This window comes from Gigantopelta aegis, chromosome 9 (assembly GCF_016097555.1).
Source record: "Gigantopelta aegis isolate Gae_Host chromosome 9, Gae_host_genome, whole genome shotgun sequence".
In the NCBI taxonomy this organism is placed as follows: domain Eukaryota; kingdom Metazoa; phylum Mollusca; class Gastropoda; order Neomphalida; family Peltospiridae; genus Gigantopelta; species Gigantopelta aegis.
Window position 1 is genome coordinate 25,296,824 of NC_054707.1, and position 23,584 is coordinate 25,320,407.

The 23,584-nt window shown below is 38.7% G+C and overlaps 2 protein-coding genes across 2 annotated transcripts in view; one reads left to right on the forward strand and one right to left on the reverse strand.

Moving 5' to 3' along the window:
* Positions 1-410: 410 nt before the first annotated feature.
* Positions 411-13,416, forward strand: LOC121380349 (chitin synthase-like). Its single transcript, XM_041509133.1, has 5 exons — positions 411-534; positions 4,014-4,505; positions 7,783-7,994; positions 9,746-9,833; positions 10,340-13,416. Exons 1-5 carry the CDS (start codon positions 423-425, stop codon positions 10,768-10,770), a joined length of 1,335 nt encoding a protein of 444 aa, XP_041365067.1. The 5' UTR covers positions 411-422; the 3' UTR covers positions 10,771-13,416.
* A 735-nt stretch (positions 13,417-14,151) lies between these two features.
* The window catches only part of LOC121380520, a 23,513-nt gene continuing 14,080 nt past the window's right edge, over positions 14,152-23,584 (reverse strand). The window contains exons 4-10 of the mRNA XM_041509363.1: positions 23,455-23,584; positions 21,077-23,162; positions 20,217-20,372; positions 18,945-19,436; positions 18,097-18,293; positions 17,394-17,484; positions 14,152-14,992 (exon numbers count right to left, since the gene is read on the reverse strand). The exon at positions 23,455-23,584 is cut by the window's right edge and continues 17 nt beyond it. Coding sequence (XP_041365297.1) covers positions 14,577-14,992; positions 17,394-17,484; positions 18,097-18,293; positions 18,945-19,436; positions 20,217-20,372; positions 21,077-23,162; positions 23,455-23,584 — 3,568 coding nt within the window. The 3' untranslated portion in view covers positions 14,152-14,576. The remainder of the gene's footprint in view (positions 14,993-17,393; positions 17,485-18,096; positions 18,294-18,944; positions 19,437-20,216; positions 20,373-21,076; positions 23,163-23,454) is intronic.

The following is a 23,584-nucleotide window of genomic DNA, read 5'->3' on the forward strand; positions in this document are numbered from 1 at the left end:
TATATATATATATATATATATATATATATATATATATATATATATATATATATATAATATATATATATATATATAATATATATATATATATATATACATATATATACATATACATACACATACACATACACATACATACATATACATATACATACACATACACATACACATATACACACACACACACATATATATATATATGGCAATGTTTTAAATAGTTTTAAAACAATAAACTCATTCACACATTACTATAACATGAACTACACTGTTGAGAAAACATGAAAGAGGATTCTGGCCTGCTTCATCAGTGGAAATATAACGTGGAACGTATTTAATATTTAACTTAATGTAAACAAATCCAACACTACATATTTTCAGATTTTTGGATGATCAAGAATGCCCAGAATGTGATTGGTTCGGTCATGTGTGCACCCGGATGTTTCAGCCTGTACCGCGCAAGCGCCCTAAAACAGGTCATGGATAAATATGCCAGTCCAACATGGACGCCATTCACAGTATACGTCAAAGATACGGGTATGAACAGCTATTTCTTATGTCTAATAATATTGCTTCTCAAACCTTAATTTTAAAATTTACTTAGTGAAATCACTTACTAGCAAAATTTAACAACTATTAAATCCAGGGCTTTTAGAATTTTTATAAAATCCATTAGTCATGGGATCAATGATTAAAAAAACATTACTAGCCACGATTAAAAATTCACTAGTCCTACTTTACTTTAAGTTGATACAATTGTAGTAAATGATAGCAAGTATGGGATATGCCACCTAAAGAGAGAGATATAGCTTAAAAACACTAACATTGGAGGGGGCGGGGGGGGGGGGGGGGGGTAGAGGGAAGGATATTCATATTTACAAAATACACTTAACTGCAACATTTGACCAAAAAATAATTCCCTATTCATCGGGCATGGCAATAATAGTTATATACTAGCCCAACATCGAATACCACTAACCATGTGGGTGGGGTTTCCATAACCTAAAAGCCCTGTAAATCCTGTTGATGTTTGTAGTATTGTAGTACAGTCAGACCTGCTCTAGCGGCCACCTGTATTAAGTAGCCACCTGTGTTAAGGGGCCATTTGTTTTCCAAATCGTCTAATGTAGCATACACTGAGCTGTTTTAATCAGCCACCTGACTTAACGAGCCACTTTTTGATACTCCGATTGGTGGCTGCTTAACACAGCTTCGACTGTAATTAATAATCGGCTACTGATATTGTAATTTATATGGCAGTTACGAAACTTGATTTAATATACTACATAACCAGACATCTGCAGCGCAACTCCTTTGGATTAGGTGGGGCGGGACGTAGCCCAGTGGTATAGCGCTCGCTTGATGCGCGGTCGGTCTAGGATGGATTCCCGTCGGTGGACCCATTGGGCTATTTCTCGTTCCGGCCAGTGCTCCACAACTGGTGTAACAAAGGCCGTGGTATGTACTATCCTGTCTGTGGGATGGTGCATATAAAAGATCCCTTGCTGCTAATAAAAAAGAATAGCCCATGAAGTGGCGACAGCGGGTTTCCTCTCTCAATATCTGTATGGTCCTTAACCATATGTCCGACGCCATATAACCGTAAATAAAATGTGTTGAGTGCGTCGTTAAATAAGACATTTCCTTCCTTCGTTCCTTTTGATTAGCAACACGGTATCTTATATGGTCTTTCTACGGACAACGTAACACATACCATGACCTCTAATGTAACCAATGAGTCAACACGTGTGGTTATAATGGGAAATAATAACATCAGCAAATCAATGCATACGTTTACAAAGTTAAACTTTGTGTTGTTTAACGACATCACTAGAGCACATTTATTTATTAATCATCGGCTATTGGATGTCAAACATTTGATAATTTTGACATATAGTCTCAGAGAGGAAACACGCTACATTTTCCCATTTGTAGCAAGGCATCTTTTATATACATCATCCACACAGACAGGATAGCACATACCATGGCCTTTGTGCACTGGTAACTGGAAAGAGAAATAGCGCAATGGGCTCATACATTTACAATGCAAAAATTAAAAGTTCGACTTTTGCGGTGACAAAAAACAACCAATAGTTATTTCAACCTTTTAAAGAGTGTAAATGGCAGCGTGACATCACGTAGATAAACGTGTTGAGCGGTGTTTGTTTGAAGCCGTCGGCGAAGTCGTGGCCGTGCATGCCTTGGTGCAGCTTCTGGTTCTTAGTGGGCGTGTAAAAACGCTGGTCTGTCGTAGTGAGTAATAGGATATGTGCTGTCTTATTGGAAGGCTGGCTCTATGTTAGAGCTACGTACATCGTAGCATATTCTTTTTATAACACATCTTATGTGAAGTATCTCAAAAGGTGTGCTGTGTTCTTTTCGAATGAAAAAATAACATGGTATAAATAATTACAATGTGCTTAAACTGTTAATTTAATCACAGCAATAATAATAATAATAATAATAATAATAATAATAATAATAATTGTGATGATGCTAATAATAACTTATTAATAATAGTAATAATAATAATAATAATAATAATAATAATCATAATAATAATAATAATAATTGTAAAAATAAATTTAATACACGGCACGGTCATATAATAATCTAAAAAAACAGACAGCGAAAGTGTTAAAGTTAATGTTTGTTTTGTTTAACGACCACACTAGAGCACATTGATTTATTAATAATCGGCTGTTGGATATCAGACATTTGGTATTTCTGATATATAATCTTTGAGAGGAAACCCGCTATATTTTTTAATTAGTAGCAAGGGATCTTTTATATCCTACAGACAGGATAGCACATACCACGACCTTGATATACCAATCGTGGTGCACTGGCTGAAGTGACAAATAGCCCAATAGGTTCACCGATGAGGCTTCTTCCCACCACAGACAACGAAATAATTATAAAAACTTCTATAAAGTAATTGTTTAAATGCATACTTTAAAATTAAGTCACCTAGTTCTCGAGGTACATACGTTTTCTGCCCCCGCCCTCCCCCAAACCGTCCAAGGGAACTCATTTACCTACTATGAAATGGACCAGACACTTATTACTCTCAAACTTTATAATTCATAAGTTGTAATGAATGCATCATTTTAATAGTTCAAAACATTTTGCAATGCCTTATAACTAAGATAAGTGTTTTAAAACTTTCGAAGCTTATTTATTAAATCATATACAGTCTAAATTTGATATCTCGATTTTTATAGTCTTGAAACTAGTATGTTTATCTCAAAATATCGATACTTCGAGTCTTTTTGTTCGGAACGTTCGGCATCGTGATTACAATATGTGACTGAATAGTGAATAGTGATTTTACAATGTGTGACTGAATAGTAAATAGTGATTACAATGTGTGACTGAATAGTGAATAGTGATTACAATGTGTGACTGAATAGTGAATAGTGATTACAATGTTTGATTGAATAGTGAATAGTGATTGCAGTGTTTGATTACAGTGTTTGATTGAATAGTGAATAGTGATTACAATGTTTGACTGAATAGTGAATAGTGATTACAATGTTTGACTGAATAGTGAATAGTGATTACAATGTTTGACTGAATAATGAATTGTGATTACAATTTTTGATTGAATAGTGAATAGTCATCACTCTAACATTTGATTATAGTATAGTTATCTCAAAACACCGAAACGTGGATACTTTTTTTATTGGGAACGTTCAGCATCGTGATTACAATGTTTGACTGAATAGTGAATAGTGATAACAATGTTTGACTGAATAGTGATTAGTGATTACACTGTTTGACTGAATAGTGAATAGTGATTACAATGTTTGACTGAATAGTGATTAGTGATTACAATTTTTGACTGAATAGTGAATATTGATTACAATGTTTGACTGAATAGTGAATACAATCTATAGTGAATAGTAATTACACTATTTGACCGAATAGTGAATAGTGATTACAATTATGTTTATCTGAATAGTGATTACAAATGTGTGACTGAATAGTGATGAAACCAACACTTGATTTCCCAGGAGAGGACCGCTGGATGGCCACGTTGATGATGATACACGGCTGGCGTCTCCGCTTCACCGCGTTCGCCGACAACACCACGTACTGCCCGGACACGTTCGAGGAGTTCTTCAAACAACGACGGCGATGGATTCTGTCTGACATCGCCAACGCCCTGCTCGTCGTCCAGAACCTCTACTCGCTCGTTAAGAACAACGACTGCTTCACCTTCGTCTACGTCGCCTACCTGCTCAACATGTTCGTGAACAACGTCATCACCCCCGGCACCGCTATCGTGATGATCACGGCGGGGATGGAGCTGGTATTTGACGTGCCCTACGCCTACACGACGTTGCCCATGGCGCTCATTGTGTACGCCTACGCCATCGCGTGCACGCGCACCAGCACACAGACGCAGACGATACTGACGTCAGTGATGACCATTTTCATGGGAAGTATCTTTTTCTCGGTGGCCGTCTGGGGATCCTACAAGATTGTCGCTGCTATGGTTTATGGTAAGAATATCGATGTGTCTTAGTACTCAACCCATAGGGTGTATACTACCAAATCAAATCTCATGGACGACAATAGTAACATATGTGGATAAAACCTTTACCTGCAGCGCAGCAATCGACATAAACGCCATGGATATAAATACTGCCACCCCTCATCCTTAAAGTGAATCAGAAAATAATGGGGGGGGGGGGGGGGGGGGGGGGGGGGTCAAGCTGCTCATTTCTGAGATAACGGGTAGTGTCTATGAGTGCTTTTATACAGGTACCCCATGCAAGCACAAGGCTGCTTGACACAGTGGTACTAGTTGAAATACAATTGCATACATTTTGTTGCCTAGATGAAACTTTTAATTTTTTTTTACAACCAACACACTCACATTTATCACCAATCACAAGACTTGTGGTGTTCACTTCTCTATCAAAAGTTCGGTGAACCTCGAACATTGACCCATCCGGAAGTTATTTGGTTTAGTACTATCTAAAACAGGAGAGAATTGTGTGGTTGATCTGACGTGCAATGCACCTAGTCCTGTACCCCATTAACGTGCTCATGTCCTATTTAAGGTTCAGGCACGTCCTATTTAAGGTTCAGGCACGTCCTATTTAAGGTTCAGGCACGTCCATCCCAAGCCTGGTCTCTGACATGGCCAATGACTTGGCTTGGGACAGATGCAATGCACCAAAAACCTGGATGACCGGAACCACTTCAAGTGTAAGAAAATGAATATATTAATATTTTAAATAATAAAATGTAAGTACTTCTAATTTAAATGACAAAAAAACCGGCTTTAATAGTGAAACATACGTCGTAGTGTTTAAAAACTAGCGTTTGTCACTTTAAAATGCCTCTTAACAATACCAGAAGTAACCAATAAACACTTTCCGAAGTGTCAGACAAAGCCCACAGTTAAACCTGATGGGAAATGACAGGTGTGTGACACAGGTGGCCACAAGAAACAAGCGCCTGTCGCGGTTCGAGAGACAAGGACTGGTATGTGGAGGTGGATAGCGAATGAAGTTAAAATATGGGATGAACTGCCAGATCGGACATTGTTTAGATGGAATTCAAAGGAGAGCAAGTAAATGAGGAAGTGGGATAAAAAGAATCATTTTGTGAACAAGAAGGGAAATGTTTGTTGACATTCAAGAAGCGTAATTCGTTATTTACTTTGTTGCCTATGCACATTAATGTGTAGCAACTCTCCTGTGGAAAGAGTAAAATATTATTTTGTAAAATTTACAATAATGTTTTCCCGTTTTAAATGTAAATGTTTGGTCTTCTTGGATGATTTTACAAGAAGCCAGTTCCACATTTTGAAACTGTATGTATGTATGTATGTATGTATGTATGTATGTATTGATGTATGAATATCTATATATTGTATGTATGTCGAGGTTGACTATTACATACATAGATATTAACGCACTGGCGCAGGGGATAATTAAATCCTTTCTGGCCTCAAAAATTGTCCCATGCCGTTGCTGGGACTCGAACCTGTGGCACCGATTCGCCCGCAAATTGCAAGACTAACCACGATACGCTCTGAGCTATCGAAGCTTCCATAAAAAGGAAGTTTCTTTAACTCAACCATATGCATGGGGCCTACAATCTACGCGGTCGATCCCGCTTACGTGTGTATGTATGTATGTATGTATGTATGTATGTATGTATGTATATATGTATTAATGCATTAATGTATGAATATCTATATATTGTATGTTCCAGCCAGTGCATCATGGCTGGTATATCAAAGGCCGTGGTATGTGCTATCCTGTCTGTGGAATAGTGCATATAAAAGAACCCTTGCTGCTAATCAAAAATAGCCCATGAAGTGGCGACAGCGGGTTTCCTCTGTGGTCCTTAACCATATGTCCGACGCCATATAACCGTAAATAAAATATGTTGAGTATGTCGTTATATATATATATATTCCTATATATTATATGTGTGTAGGGTTTTCCCATTACAAATATAGATATTAACGCATTGGCGCAGGGGATAATTAAATCCTTTCTGCCCTCACAAATTGTCTCTTGCTGTTGCTGAGACCTGAACCTGTGGCACAGAATATATATATATATATATATATATATATATATATATATATATATATATATATATATATATATATATATATATATATATATATATATATATATATATATATATATATATATATATATAAAAGTAGGGGAACTCTAATAAGAATTTACAATTGCCAAAATTGTGTGAGATTGTATGTGTGTGTGTGTATGTGTGTGTGTGTGTGTATGTGTGTGTGTGTATGTGTGAGTGTGTGTATATGTGTGTGCGACAGTGTGTGTATGTGTGTGTGTGTGTGGTGTGTGTATGTATGTGTGAGTGTGTGTATATGTGTGTGTGTCTGTGAGTGTGTGTATATGTGTGTGTGTGACAGTGTGTGTGTGTATGTGTGTGTATGTGAGTGTGTGTATGTGTGTGTGTGTGTGTGTGTGTGTGTGTGTGTGTGTGTGTGTGTGTGTGTGTGTGTGTGTGTGTGTGTTTGTGTGTCCAGTGTTCTAGCTAGGATTTTATAATTACAAAATGTCGGATCACCTAAAAACTAAATCCTATTATTGTTTTTTTCCCCATTGTGTGTAGTATTTATACCATTTAATACAATCCACAAATGTAAAATAAAAATAAATGGATTTGCAAATGTGTGCCTATGTGTGTGCGCATACTACAGCACTTGTCTACTATATTTTGATATCCAACGAGGGATAACAATGTAATAGGCAAGTTCTACAGAGCTAACAGCTGAGGAAAAAGTCTAAAGTAACGGTTTGCTCAGCTGATAGCTTTCATGTGCAGTAGGCTTATGCAAAAAATAATTTCTTTTGTGTAATGACACCACTAGATTACATTGATTAATTAATCATCGGCTGTTGGATGTCAACCATTTGAAAGTGCATATAAAAGATCCCTTGCTGCATTAGGGAAAATGTAGTGGGTTTCCTTTGATGACTTCGTGTCAGAATTACCAAATGTTTGACATCCAATAGCCGATGATTAATTAATCAATGTGCTCTTGTGGTGTCATTAAACAAAACAAACTTTGTATTATTTGTTAGTCGAATTCTCTAACGTAAAAAATAAGAGAAAAAAATAACTGTGGCAAACTTTAAGAGGGGAAAGAAAGGAAATGTTTTATTAACGACGTACTCAACACAAATTTAAGAGGGGGGATGAGCCTCTCCCCCCCCCCCCCCATCCACTTGATCCGCCACTTCAATACGTTATTATTTATTTTTACAGAATCTGTAGGTGGTCACTTCCGGTTCCAGCAGCACTATGTGATCCTGATGTTGACGTTGAGTCTGGTGTACGCTGCGCTGGCCCACCCTCGCGAGTGTCACGAGATCGTGTACGGCTTCGCCTACCTCTTCATCTTCCCCGCCATGCACGTGCTGCTGCCCATCTACAGCATCGCCAACATCATCGACCAGAGCTGGGGAACACGTGACTCGGTCAGTCATTTAAAATACTATTCCTACACACCCGTTGGGGAGAACATAATTCGTTATTTTTGATAACACACACTTGTTAACACATGTACGTTTGAAAACAATTTCAAGACATACGACTGGCTGCTCCTAGGTGATGACCAGGTCACCAATGTCACACATCCAATGAAAACACCAGCACGATCGAAATCGATTACACTGTAACGTATAGTTAACCTGATAACATGTGACTGTGACGCGCAAGTTGGCTACAAGCGAAACGGCTGTAAACAAAACTTTTAGTTGAAAAAGATGTTAAAATTTTCTTTAACCAGAATACTGCATTCATGTCCGTTGTTTAAAAAACGTACTCGTTGTTTAAAAAAACGTACCAAACTCGCTTTCGCTCGTTAGATACATTTTAAAACAACTCGTTGTAAGATAAATGGTATTTAACGAACACTCATGTAGTATTCTTTATTTAGGTCATGTACTAAATAGGTTCACGTGTACCCTCCACTCGTTGCCTTCATGGTAGGACTGATACTCTCTACGTTTTGTGCACCAACATACCCACACAAGCGTCAATAGCATTTATTATGTATCAAATCAAAGATCATGATCTACTGGCTTACATGTCGTGCTTTACTGTAAGATATCGACCAAAAACCTATGACAAGTGATCGATCATATCCTATTTTCTCTTGTCCTAAACTATCCCAACTTCTATTATGTTTCTCTTCTGCACATGGATATATCAAATGTAGATCATACATTACACGTGTAGGTATATTGGTGCAGATTGATTATGGCGTGACGTAAACAAAGAAGACCCCCACCCCACCCTACTCGTCCAACATTTTATACGTACTTTTCAAAATTGGTGACAGGCGAGTAGTGGAACCCATTGTTACGGTTACCAGTTACTAAAAAAAAACCCAATGTGATAGAGTTGTAGTTCACCTACAAAGGTAAAATTAGAAAGATGTTTTGTTTACTTCATTCAGATTAGTAACACTAACTTAAAATATCTAAATGGGTTGGTTTCTTTATAACAAATTTACCACGATCGCTGGTGCTGTAGAAATCAGTCTCGGAATCCATATTTGTCAGTAGCTCCATGACCTCTATGTAAACAACTCCAGGTCAAGTAATCGTATTCTGCAGTCACGTCAGATCCGGCTATGGGGAGACAATTCCTTTCGTAAAGATGCCATTTCCATAAAGTAGAAATAATCGGGATTGATTTTTTTATTTGGTAATGTTCTTTTTCTATATTTAAATGCATAATATCGAATTGGGAACTTTGGATAGGCATCTTCCCAACGAAAGGACGATTATTTTTCATAATAAGACTCCTTTAATCAACTAGCCGCAATACGTTGCAAACGGCCCATCATACACGTCATAATAGGGCTGTAAGTCATATTCGTGCATGGGCCCTAACGTGACTTTCAGTATATTTTTTATTAGGTCAACTTGGGAAGACTACTATACAGGCCGGTAGGAGCGATATCTGTTTTGTTGTTTTTTTGTTTTGTTTTGTTTTGTTTGTTTGTCGTTTTTTTTGTTTTTGTTTTTATTTATTTGTTTGTTTTTCTTTGGGGGGCAGTCTCTAGTGAGGGAGCACAATACTAGTGAGGGGATCACAGCCTCCAAGGCGGCGGCGATGGGGGGGGGGGGGGGGGTAATATTTTATCGTTATTTATATAATTATATAGAGAAGGCCTGCTGTGCAATTAAAAGTAAAACGAACTCTATGTTTGTTTTTTCAGAATAAAGCAAAAATCCGCAAATTAATCTGCCTGCCGTCGTTTAAGAAATTTAGAAGGAAAAAGAAGAACAAAGGAACTGAGAACGATGGTGAGTAAATATCGTATGAACGTTCATACATTTTAATCTTGAATTCACCTATTTGTTGTATGAACCATGCATACAGCTGTGTGGCTAGCATTACTTATGTCGTTTGTTTGCGTTATGTTTTTGGTGATATAGCAAGGACCTTTAACAAAATATCACTGATGGGTATTTTTAGTCTCTACCCCTAAATAATCAATTAAATCATATGGCAACAAAACAAAAAACGTTTTTCTTTGATACCAAACATCAAAGACACCAAAGAAAACCAGTGGCCTACATTGAGGTTTATGTATATGGTAGTCTCAATAATTTCAAATATGCTAAAATATAGCTGAGGTGAGACTTTCAAAATAATAAACTGGAAACAAATATTTTGACCGGTCGCCTTGGAAGTTGACTATGTAAGTCTTCCAGCGGGGAGTTTAATATATTGATGGTCATATTCACAACCTGTAATGTGTAGTTTACTTATTTGTAATATATACTGTTTAACGTGATATATCTTCCAGACGAAAATGACGTCATAAAGGACGCAGTGGCTTCTCAAATCGATGAAATGGTAAACGGGACCGCGGAAGAACAGTCGGAAAACGATTTCTGGTTACACATGCGCAGTACGCTTATAGGAAATGACGTCAATACAGGTTTGGAGAAAGCGGCTTTGGCTGACGGCCTGCGCCAGATGCGAAACAGGAGCTTGACGGGATTGTTGATTATCAACGCCTTGTGGCTCTGTTTACTCTCCTACTTCTACATGGGTGTATCGTCCTCGTTATCGAGACTCAACGTCTATGGCGTCATCAGCGGTGCTCTTTACGGATTTACGTTGACTATTCAGGTTTTCGGGTTAACTGTTTGTAGAATTAATTACTTGCTGAGAAAGCTTGCCAGGTGTCTGTACAGTGATGAGCGGACTATGTGGGTCTGTGAAAAGAAATGATTCTACTTTTGTTTATCTTTAAGAATTGTAACACTACAAAACTGAGATCACAAAAACTTTATTGTTTATGTCCGGGAGATTGAGGTGACCGCCTGCGAGCATGGCATTACCTTTTCTATTTTTGTTTTGTTTTTGAAACTTGCTAATTATAAAATTGAGAGTACAGAAAAATCATTCATTAGTAGTACATAAAAAGTTGGGTGTGTTTGACGAAGCAAATCGTGGTATTATTTTCTTAATATGACTTCGAAAAATGGCAACACGAAGAGTTAAAACAATTAGGACTAGACGTCTGGTGTTAGTCTTTATTAAAACGTTATGATCTGTTGACTTATTATAACTTGTAAAATGGCAAAATCGAAAATACAAACTGTTTATTGGTGTTATTTTTTTTTTAGAACAATCGGCTTTTATTTCTTTTAGAACTTGTTAAATGGCAACTTAGGACGGTTCAATTATTACAGTTAGTCCAATGTAGGTGCATGCGAAAACGTAATCGTAGTTGTTTTTCTAGAATTTTTAAAGTGGCAAAATTTGTGGTCCAACATGTATCTTTTTGATAACGATTTTATATGAAAACAGAAATACAAGAAATGAGAGAGAGAGAGAGAGAGAGAGAGAGAGAGAGAGAGAGAGAGAGAGAGAGAGAGAGAGAGAGAGAGAGAGAGAGAGAGAGAGAGAGACGGACGGACGTTGCCTACACAGTTACTGGAACCAAGCAACTTCCGTGTCATCTAATTTGAAAGACGCACACTCACACAAGAAATATGAAACTCGGAAAACTGAGACGCATCCTGGGTTGTGTCAATGTTGTACACAGATGCAGTACTCCTGCCTTCTAGTCTACGCCCAGGCAACTACGCCAAGAAGCAGAAGATGCTCATAATTAGGATTATTACTTGTAGTGTGTGTAGACCTGACCAGCGTATTTAAGGTCGGTGTTATCACACAACGTTTTTATAATTTTCATGTACATATATAAATTATGCGTTTTTTAAAATAAAATAGTTCACCTTTTTATTATGAACAATATTAATTATATATTCTGACATACCAAGTCTTGCTAGTTCATATGTCCCCTTAACCAGTGTAAACACAATGGTTGCAATAAAGATTGTATTGTATTGTATTGTATACTCTGTATTTATAAATTTGTATACTGTTGCAAATAATGTTTATGGATTTTATGACTAGAAATATTTATTTAATAATGATATCTATGTAATCTTTTGTACGTTCTTGAAACCAGTTCAATTTACTTTGATTTCGATTGATGATAATATACTATAGTCCGTCCCACAGGCATACTATGGAATTTATCGATACAAAACACTGAAATTAATGCTCTACGTATACAGCGGATATAAAAAAAGATGGATAAGCAAGTAGCACTGTTATTACATCGATATTTAATGTATTCTGGGGGAAAAAACAGAAACCGTAAAGATACGACAACATGTATTGTAATTAACTATGCAGTTGAAATCACACTAAGTGATTTATTCACGTTATCTGAGCAGTAAACACCCATATATATAAAATATGAAAACTCTCACTATTTGACATAATGGTATAATAGGGAAGGACAACGACTTCTAGGAGCTTTTTTGGTTGCAGAATCATTTACGTGGTGCTTAATACATTTTAATGTGTATCTTTTTTTTTCTTCTGTATAACATTAGTGAAATATGTTTTAATAGGCATTCAGATGTTGAAATGTATGTTTATATATACAGTACAGACCATCTTTGAAAGGTTCAACCATAAAAATTAAATAACCATGCTAGATTTGTATCATTTGCATTTTGGTGTTTGTGAATACTCGTAATCTTAATTAATCTTGAATGTGTTTTTGTATCATTAATATTTCTGTGATGTCCATTGAATTTTTTTGTTGTTCTTAGTATTTATTTCTTATTTGTACAGAAACGCATTAAAATAGACATGTATTATGATTCGTTTTCATAATTTATATATGTGTTTAATTTTCTGTTTACAATATTATTTCTGAAAACATCCTGTCATATGCAGTTCAAAATATATTGTGCTGTTTCATTCAGCCAAGTGTTTAATGAAAGGTTAATGAAGTCTGCCCAAAAGCAAAACACGTTAAGTGCATAATAATTATTTATAATACAGTACACTTTCCCGAAGCAGTATTAATTTTTTTTCATCTAGTCCTGTCTGTTAAAGCTGCAGTCTTCAATATACATTTAGAATAGACCAGCCATGATACTTTTCTTACCGCCACGCGCCATTCTTCGATATCTGCTAATGTAGGTGAATTTAAAAATGTATTATTCTCGCTTTTAGCACTGCATTAGAAACATGGCAACAAAATTGTATGTTGTATGAAGGCGGCTAGCAATAGCCGTGAATAGCAATAACCGTGAATAGCGATAACACTCGAGTTTATTACAACTGTAATAGTGTTTATATTTTGCATCAGTAAATCACGTCATAATATCGCAAGGCAAGACTGAAGCTTTAAACAAATATTACCAGCATTCCGTCAAGCGAGCCACTAAGTTAAAGGTTTTTTGTTTTGTTTAACGACACCACTAGAGCACATTGATTTATTAATCATCGCCTGTTGGATACCAAACATTTTGTAATTTTGACATAATTTTAGAGAGAAAACCCGCTACATGTTTCCATTAGTAGCAATAGATCTTTTATATGCACCATCCAACAAACAGGATAGCACATACCACGTCCTTTGATATGCCAGTCGTGGTGCACTGGCTGGAACGATAAATAGCCCGATGGGCCCACTGACAGAGAACGATCCTAGACTGACCACGCATCAGTCGAGCGCTTTACCATTGAGATAGGTCTTACCCCAGAATACTGATTGTGCCATTGACAATACTTGACAATACTTGACAATACTTGACATATCCTTCATAGTAAAAACTAACTGATTTACGTAACTGTTAATTGGTGTTAATCACATTATTTTGTCCAAACCTTTTACAGTTGATCAGCGTTTTGTCAAAATGCGATCTAAAAGAATGCACATGGAATCATTCCTTGGCATAAACTAATATATCATTTAGATTCTGTCGAGTACAGCGATACTATTTTGGATTGGATATTGGATTTTGTATTTGATTTCGATAAGCTACACATGTACATAGTAAACAAAAGAAAAATATTGTGGTGTGTGCTGTCTTGTCTGTGGGGGAGTGCACATGGAAAAATCCCTTACTGCTAATGTTAAAGTGTAGCAGCTTTTTCTCTGAAGTCAGCGTATGGGAATTACCATAAGTTTGGCATTCAATAGCTGATGATTAATTTACCAATGTGTTCTAGTGGTGTCGTTAAACAAAACAAAATTTACTTTTCTTATATGTAGTCAAAAAGATCAATGAACCCATATTTTTAATAATTATATGTTTAATTACAAATATAATTATGGACTAATGTACAATGAGGAAACGAATAAAATATGCAATAAATTATCACAAATGTACAAAATATGTAGACAGTATCAGCTCATGAGATCTGTATTTACCAGTGGCAGCGAGAGGGGCGTTGCATACCCAGGCGAGATGGGGTTGTGTTATTATTGACACAAAATATGAACGAAAAACTCTTTATGGCCCAAACAAGCCACCCCAGTAGTTTTGTGAATTTGCGACTCTCTAACTCTGTGCTATCCTTGGCTTAGCACATTCGTGTGTTTTGTTGTCTTTGCGACCAGGGGGCATTCCCCACCCTCACCCCGCCTTCGCGTTGCCACTGTTATTTATATCAACGCCATAGCAACCGCTGACTTCATTTTAAAACATGGTCACCATATTTTATGTTCTCGTTATCCAATGAGGTTTATCGTTTTTAAAGATGTGTTTACCCAGTCTGTGTGCGCAGTCTTGCACTCTAAACACGGTCATCCCCACCACCTGAATCAAGAAGGAGAATCCATATAAAATCCCATTCATAATGCCGTAGCCGTTCAGCGACGAGTCCCGACTCACCGCGGAGTTGTAGAAAAAACCAAGGCCGACAACCCAGGCGATATTAACGATGCATATGGCAAGAACCGCTTTGAGTCTTAGTTTGTGTAATCCGGCCTCTAGGTCGTGTTTGTTGAGTCCTAGGTTTGTATCCTTGCCGACAAGATCCTGCACTAGTTGAGTCCAGAACGTCTGCTCCTCGTGTCTCATGTCTTTGAGCTGGTCACACGTCACTTCCGAGTCCTCGTCCAAGACGCACGCATCTGTAAATAGTAAGCAAAGAATTGCAGTTGCAGAGTACTGTTACAAATATTGTTCTATTACCAAAACTCTTTCTATTACGTTATATTATCAAAACTCGTTCTATTACCAAAACTCGTTCTATTACCAAACTCGTTCTATTACCAAAACTCGTTCTATTACGTTCTACTACCAAAAACTCGTTCTATTACCAAACTCGTTGGCCGGCCTGGGTGGTATCGTGGTTAAGCCATAGGACACAAGGCTGGTAGGTACTGGGTTCGCAGCCCGGTACTGGCTCCCACCCAGAGCGAATTTTAACGACTCAATGGGTAGGTGTAAGACCACTACACCCTCTTCTCCCTCACTAACCACTAATAACTAACCCAAACAGCCCAGATATATTAGGAGTGTGCCCGGGACAGCGTGCTTGAACCTTAATTGGATATAAGCACTAAATAAGTATAAATGATTGAATTAATCAAAGTCGTTTACCTCCACGAGATGTCAATTTAAAAGAAAAACATGTTTTTGTTTATTTATTTTATTTATTTTTTATTTTGGATTTTTTTGTTGATTTTTGTTTTGTTGCTGTGTTTGTTTCAAACAAAACCGGCCTCGGTGGCGTCGTGGTTAGGCCATCAGTCTACAGGCTGGTAGGTACTGGGTTCGGATCCCAGTCGAGGCATGGGATTTTTAATCCAGATACCGACTCCAAACCTGAGTGAGTGCTCCGCAAGGCTCAGTGGGTAGGTGTAAACCACTTGCACCGACCAGTGATCCATAACTGGTTCAACAAAGGCCATGGTTTGTGCTATCCTGCTTGTGGGAAGCGCAAATAAAAGATCCCTTGCTGCCCGTCGTAAAAGAGTAGCCTATGTGGCGACAGCGGGTTTCCTCTAAAAAACAGTGTCAGAATGATCATATATTTGACGTCCAATAGCCGATGATAAGATAAAAAAATCAATGTGCTCTAGTGGCGTCGTTAAATAAAACAAACTTTTTTACTTTTGTTTCAGGCAACTGTAACTCCACTGGTTTGTATTAGCCATATAAGGAGATTTAACCCATTGTGATAAATACTGCACACAAACAAGCAGCTAATGTACTTATCTCCATTTCCCCCCAGTTTTGATAAACTTATGGATTCGTTTTAATTATATATTAATTCTGTGGAAAAAAAATAACACACGACAGAGTTGTTTCCCTTACAACACACCGGCCTCGGTGGCGTCGTGGCAGGCCATCGGTCTACAGGCTGGTAGGTACTGGGTTCGGATCCCAGTCGAGGCATGGGATTTTTAATCGACATACCGACTCCAAACCCTGAGTGAGTGCTCCGCAAGGCTCAATGGGTAGGTGTAAACCACTTGCAACGACCAGTGATCCATAACTGGTTCAACAAAGGCCATGGTTTGTGCTATCCTGATGTGGGAAGCGCAAATAAAAGATCCCTTGCTGCTAATCGGAAGAGTAGCCCATGTAGTGGCGACAGCGGGTTTCCTCTCAAAATCTGTGTGGTCCTTAACCATATGTTTGAAGCCATATAACCGTAAATAAAATGTGTTGAGTGCGTCGTTAAATAAAACATTCCTTTCTTTCCCTTACAACATAACACTAGCGTTACCTCTGCCGTAGACTGAAGGATTTTTTTAAAATTATTTATCAACGAATTCAACACATTGTAATTACAGTTATATGGCGTCGGACATATGATTAATGACCACATATATTATTAAATGGGAAACCCACTGCTGCCACTTCATGAACTACTCTCGTTGATTAGGTCAGGTCATATCATAGGGCTTAACGTGCACATTCAGAGCAAGCTGTTGTATCGCACGCTTCTTTTCGATTAGCAGCAAGGGATCTTTTATACACGCCATCCCACAGGCATAATGTTACATTCCACGGGCTTTATTAAACCAGATGGTACGGGAAATAGCCCAATGGGCCTACCGATGGGGATCGATCCTAGATAGACCGCGCATCAAGTGAACGCTTTACCACTTTACCATAATATCCTTCACGTTAGAGGAAACACGGCATCTCCACAAACATATGCGAGGAACAAGATATTGGCGATCACAGAATGTCTTTGAAGTAATGATTCAATTAAACAATAACATTGTAAATGTTTTTATCATAATATAGATTCCATGGCTTGTAATATACACTGTATCTACGTTTCACTTCAGTATATGCTACAATAAACCGTATGGTAAACATTTAATTTATGTAACAGTAAGTAAATATGAAAATACATATTTCTTTTCGTAAAAACATTGTTCATGAAAATATAAAGCTGATGCATGTTCAGGGGGACATCAGTTTGCGGCCGCTTTGAAGATTGGTTTTTGTGCCTGAAGTTAAATGAATGTAATACGATCACTGGACATCTGTCTATATGAAGCGAGAAGTTACCTGAATCTTTGGCTTGTTTGGCCTTCTTCTTCTTCTTTTGTTTAAATCTCAGCTTTGGGAAACATAAGAACTTTGGCTTCTTTGCCTTTTGCTGCAGAGAGAAGAGAACATTCCGTGAACACTTGAACCCATATACAGGAACTGTCCTCTCTGTTTCAGACATTAAGATGACCGAAAACACTTTGGCTATACAGACATTTATATCGTAAGAATAAAAATACAATCAATATGTTATACGCATATACATTTATGCATTAACCCATTTAATGCAAAAGCTACCAACAAATTATCCATGGCGTCTTTAGCGAAGGTAAAATTAGTTGTTCGTGACACACCATACCCGTTCGCTAATTAGCCCATATTACTACTAGGTCACTAGTTGTGGTGAAAACCGGCCTCGGTGGTGTCTTGGTTGAGCCATCTGATATAAGGCTGGTAGGTGCTGGGTTCGCAGCCCTGTACCGGCTCCCACCAGAGCTAATTTTAACGACTCAATGGACAGGGTTCAAACATATCACTACACCGACTTCTTTCTCACTAACAATTAACCACTAAGCACTGTCCTGGACGGACAACTCAGATAGCTGAGGTGTGTGCTCATGACAGCGTGCTAGAACATTAATTGGATATAATTACAAAAATAAGTATAAATCAATGAATTAGGTGGCGATATATTCTAACAATACCGAAAAGGGAATCTTACGTTTTCTCTGGTTCCCCAAGTTTGATCAACAATGTTGCAGAGAGCGTATACCGGAAGCAGCATGTGCATCGCAGGAAAGAAGAACAGATAGAAAATACCACAGATGAGCAGCCAACATTCATGAGGGTGGAGCATTGCAGCAAACAAAAGACTTCCGGTCAGTGTGATCAGGATGTAGTGCTCTTGAAGTCGAATATCTACAACACAAGAACACTCAAATAACTAATCATTTTGTATCGTTGAAATAACAGATAACTGTATACATGAGTCAGATGCTCATTTACTCACAGACGTGTATGTTTATTACGAGTTTGAGTTGTAGCACTATTCCCGCATCCCTTTCAATTATTTTGTAAAATATAGCCTTTCAAAAATGACAGATAAATATAGAATACTGCATTAATTTTCATTAGATATTTTCATGTTTTTTGTCAAATATGATTTATATCTCATCGAGTGACGTTTGCAAGCATATCTCACGATACGATTGCAAACTTCACGAGATGTTTACCAGGCGGGTAATAAATTAATGAGGTTTGACTATGCTCTATGAAATTTCCTATCAGAAAACAGAATTATTTATTATCTGCATAAGTGTTAACGTATTACTATGTTCTATGGTACTGGGATTTTAACGCTGATTATAATGTTGTAAATGCCATTTAATTAACTTATATGCGCAACATCTGACTATATTGTAGAACGATCAACATTTTTGTTGGCAGGGCCCCGATCCACAAAGCGATCTTAGCCCTAAGAAGTGCAGCATAAGGTAGTTATGCACTTAACGTGATCTTAGTGCTAAGATTCCTTCGTGGAATGGGCCCCAGGATGTGCCCAACACAAACCTGTGATGACGTCGCGCACCACAAACACCGCAGCGCCAATGACGACGACAGACATGACGACTCCCAGGACCATCATGGTGACCTTGGTAAGGAGGATCTGCGACTGGGACGACATCCTCATGCAGAAGACGCCGTACAGGATGAGTAGAGCGCTCACTATGGGCGTGGAGATGTAGAACGCTAGTCCGAGCAGCATGTCCAGTCCGACCGTCATCATTACGACGGTGGATCCGGGCGAGAGGAACACGATGATGAACAGCTGCAGCAGGTACAGAATGTAGACGAACGAGAAGCACGAGTTCTGGCGCACGAGCTGGGGCAGGTTCCGGAAAACCATCAGCGAGTTGGCGAAATCGGACAGGATCCAGCGACGTCGCTGTTTGATGAACTCGTCGAAGCTGTCCGGGCAGTAGGTGCCGTTGTAGCTGAAGTTTGAGTAGCCGAGCTTCCAGCCGCGGAGCATCATCAACGTGCACATCCATCTGTCCTCACCTGCAAGACATTCGTTTTATCTTACTTCCAATTACCAAATGTTTGACATCCAATAGCTGATAATTAATAATTAAAAAAATATGCTCTAGTGATGTTGTTAAACATAACAAATTTTAACTCATCGTTCAAGGACTTCGCCCTGTAAACACACGCAGTTCAACTCTCTTAGATACCTGTCAGTGTGGTAAACTTGCACTTCCCTATTCTCTCTGTGAAAAAGTTTTATAAGAACAGATGCTGCTAATTGAAAACATTTGCCTATATGTTTTCCTGAAGATGACTCGATTATTCATGTGCCTAGATTACGTTTGTCCTTCCCCTTAGTTATGTTCGGATAGGATCGGCCTTAGATGTGGAATACGTCAGTGAACCACTACTGGGAACAGACAACCTCCAGCTGTTTTACTAGGAGGAGATCATCATAAGGGATCTCGTATCACCATAGGCGTATGGGCTCCCATGTTTGTAAGAGAGCAGGCTAGCTTTGGTACGAATTAAACGAAAATGCCCGAATTTGGATAACAATATTTATTCATTACTACCAAACAGCTATATAGGGTTGCAAATGAATCAATTAATTTTGAGGGTAGAATGATGGAAATAAATTGTAAAAAGCTTATAGGTTAGCACATATTGCCCGAATATACGTATAATTGTTTTCCCGAATTTGAGGTTTTGCTCCAGTACTAGGGGAGAAATTGACTCCATCCCACCCCGCCCCTGTCTCGTACGCTTATCATTAGCTTAATCAAGTGAAGTTACACGGCGTGGTTGACTAACCTGTGTCCTTCGTAAAGACGTCGCCAGCTTTCGTGGTTGGTTCCGAGTAGATAGGGATAACTTCCTGGAGCGCCGTCACGCGGTACAGGCTGAAACAACCCGGGCAACACATCACCGACCCGATGATGTTCTGTGCGCTCTTGATCAACCAGAAATCTGAAAGACACAATAAAAAGCAATGGAGCTATATATGAAACCATGATTGAATGAATGGATAAATGAATGAATAAATGAATGAATAAAGAATGAATGGGTCGGTGGGTGTATGAGTAAATGAATAAATGAATGCCTACTGACATCTACCCAAGAAAGCTGATGCCTGGTAAGTACTAAACTGATTCATTGTTTATCAATTTGTGTTAAGGTAAACAGACATAAGGACCATTTCTGTTGAGCACTTTACAATTTGCCTAAATTATTCAATGTGGTAAAAATGGACCTTTGATAAGCAGCTACGTCTCTCGAACATCAAAAATGCCCATTTAATCTTTCTCTACTATCAAACCCTTTCAGAGGTTCAGAAAGACCTGGGTAACTTCCAGGTTTTGGGGAATCTGGCAAAAATTAATTGATGATACGTAAACCAAAAAAAAAAAAAAAAGAGAGAGGGATATGCAATTTAAATAGAAAACTAGTAATAGAACAATCAAACGTGCGCATATTTGAAGCCCAGACAAAAACCCCTCACACCCCTTGTCTTTTCTTGCCCTGTATAGATAAATACACGATGATGACAAGAAAATAAATCATCATCCAGGGTAAGCAAGCAGCGTGGGACAATAACATGAGCAAATAAATTGATGCCATTGTTTAGAATACAACACACATGCATATTTAAATCTATATTAGCCTGCAGTTACCTTTTGCATATTCAAACTTCTGGAAGCCGACAATCGGATGAAGCTTCTTGCCCATTGGGTGGGTCCTTCCACAGGCAGCACCTAGACGGAGATCATTGTTGCAGGTATTTACGAGGTCAAGGACACTCTTGTCATTAAAATGCATATCTGCGTCTGTTGCCAGAATATATGTCCTGTCGTCATATCTCTGAATGTTGCTTACATCAAGAGTAGTCGCGTCTTTCCCATTCAGTATAATGTCGTCTGCACCGAAGTTCAGCTTCCCTCCATCTTTAGTTAGACTGTGTATGTGAGAAAAGCTGGGAATGTTGCACGTGCTCTTTGACTGAGACATGAACTGAGACAGCCAGGTCGGCGGAGGTACCTCGTTGTCTTCAGGAATATACGCTGGGTTCAGCTTAGCCGCTGGGAAGTCTGAAATGAAGGCTGCGTATGTGCTTCCAGCAACAGACTGGCACGAACTGGCACGGTCATCCTGTCCCCGTAGATCCATCTGCGACGAGGACTTTGACAGGGACGGCGTGGTTTTACCCGATATGTCGTCAGACGGTAACAGATTGGTGCAGCTGCTTGCTGTTGATGGCGAATAAAGGTATTTAGACTCGGAATAATCAGGTACCTGCAGAGTGCTTCGTTTGCTTGAAGAAACGTCTTCAGACACGGCCGACATGTCGTCTCCTGTCTCTATGCCTTGGTCCGAGCTACCAACCGACTCGCATTTGCTGTTGATGGAGCTCCGCTCGAAACCGTCATCATCGTATTGCAGATTAGCGAGAAGTGTTTTGATTTGAAGAATAATTTCCGTATTTCTGCATGGCTTCATTTGTTTCCTTTTTAACGTCAACATGTGTGACTGCATGTCATCCATGTTGTTCGTGACGTTAATCCGATGATCCATGATGTAGTTCATATACATCACCTGACTCCATCGCTTTTTGGCCTTCACGTGACTCGGGTCCTTCAGGTGGAGGAACAAGGGCATGTTGCCTGGCAAAGTACAGGATATCTGAATGCCGTATGGTGTGTGGTGAATGCTCCCATCAGATCGTCCAACAGAAAGACATGTCTGGACCAGAGCCATAAGCTGAAGGGCAAATTCTTTCAGTGTCAACCCATCTGCTCCGTTATCCAGAAAGATGTGTGATTCAGTATAAATATTATGTGTCTTGAGCCTTTTGGATTTTGATATTTTTGCCAAACTACGAAGCAGCTGTTCCATTTCATAGTCAGACTCGCGATACATTGTTGTGCACATGAAAACCCGACTTCTTCCGTTTGATGCCATTGTTATCTGCGAGTAATCTCTGCAATTTGGGTAGTAATGCAAGTACAGATGCTGGTCGAAGAATATACTATTATAGCCGGGCGTGATGAAGTTTTCATGTTCGGGTTTGAAGAGGATGTCTGGGGGATGAAAGAAATTCTTGCGTAAAATAAGAACGGGTAGAATCCACAGCATAACGACGAGTCCCGCGATGACCAGGCTGCCGTCACCAAGAGGACAGACCGATTCGTGCAGAGTCAGAAACCGACCTTCCAGGCAGTTGAATCCGTGTATCACTGACGATAGCATGGTCGACACAACCACCGGGACGCAGATACCAGACCACGTAGTTGTGTAGAAAGACGAGATTCGTGTTATTCCGTATGCTAAAAACCCACAGCATATAGTTATAGAAATTGTGTAGACCAAGACTTTGTTTTGGCCAAGGATGGTAACGCCATTCCATAGATATACCGGTGCGTCAGTCACAGAGATCTCTCCATGTAAAGGAATCATGAGGATAACAAAGCCACCAACACTTACTATTCTCAGGAGTGTATACACGAGACAAGTGTTCTGTCGAGTTGCCAAGGATAATGCGTCGGCTTGGAACATGTACACTCTCAGTGGTTGACACCACGCAACTGAAAGTGTCATTATGGTGGCCAAAAGAGAGACACAGACGGCAATATTGGTGATGTCCAGAATCACCAGTAATGCTGACATCACAAAAAATGCACAAATTCCAAAGATGGCGGCGATGGTGTGAAGCGTTCTCGAACCCATAGATGCTGATTCTGGTTTGTCGGCTAGAAACATTTCCTAAAAGAAAAGATTAAGTGAAAACCATTTTCAGATCTACCCTTATTAATCAATATACACAAACAGCTTTGCAAGTATAAACAACTTAAAAAAATAAAATTGTTAAAACGATTTGTCGTTAATTCTTTTATTTATTAATTGATTTAATATAATTGTATTTGTTTAATTTTAGATTTTTTCTTTTTGAATAAGCCAGAAAATGCATAATTTAATGCATTTTTCTTTATTTGTTTAGATTTAATTATATTATTGTTTATGTTTTGACCGTGTACCCATATGCATGTGTTCGTACCTGACGTCTGCGCCACTGACTGACAATGATTTGGAGGAAAAGCAGCATGTTCATCAATGGGAGGAGGACGTAGATGGGGAGCTGAGGACCAATTTCCAGAGTGAAAAACGTAACGGCGGCCGATTCGAGC

Coding starts and splice junctions, on each gene's coding strand:
- LOC121380349 (XM_041509133.1), top strand. CDS start 423: ATGTGTGCACCCGGATGTTTCAGCCTGTACCGCGCAAGCGCCCTAAAA. Junction 7,995..9,745: donor GCTGGGGAACACGTGACTCG/GTCAGTCATTTA, acceptor TTGTTTTTTCAG/AATAAAGCAAAAATCCGCAA. Junction 9,834..10,339: donor CAAAGGAACTGAGAACGATG/GTGAGTAAATAT, acceptor TATATCTTCCAG/ACGAAAATGACGTCATAAAG.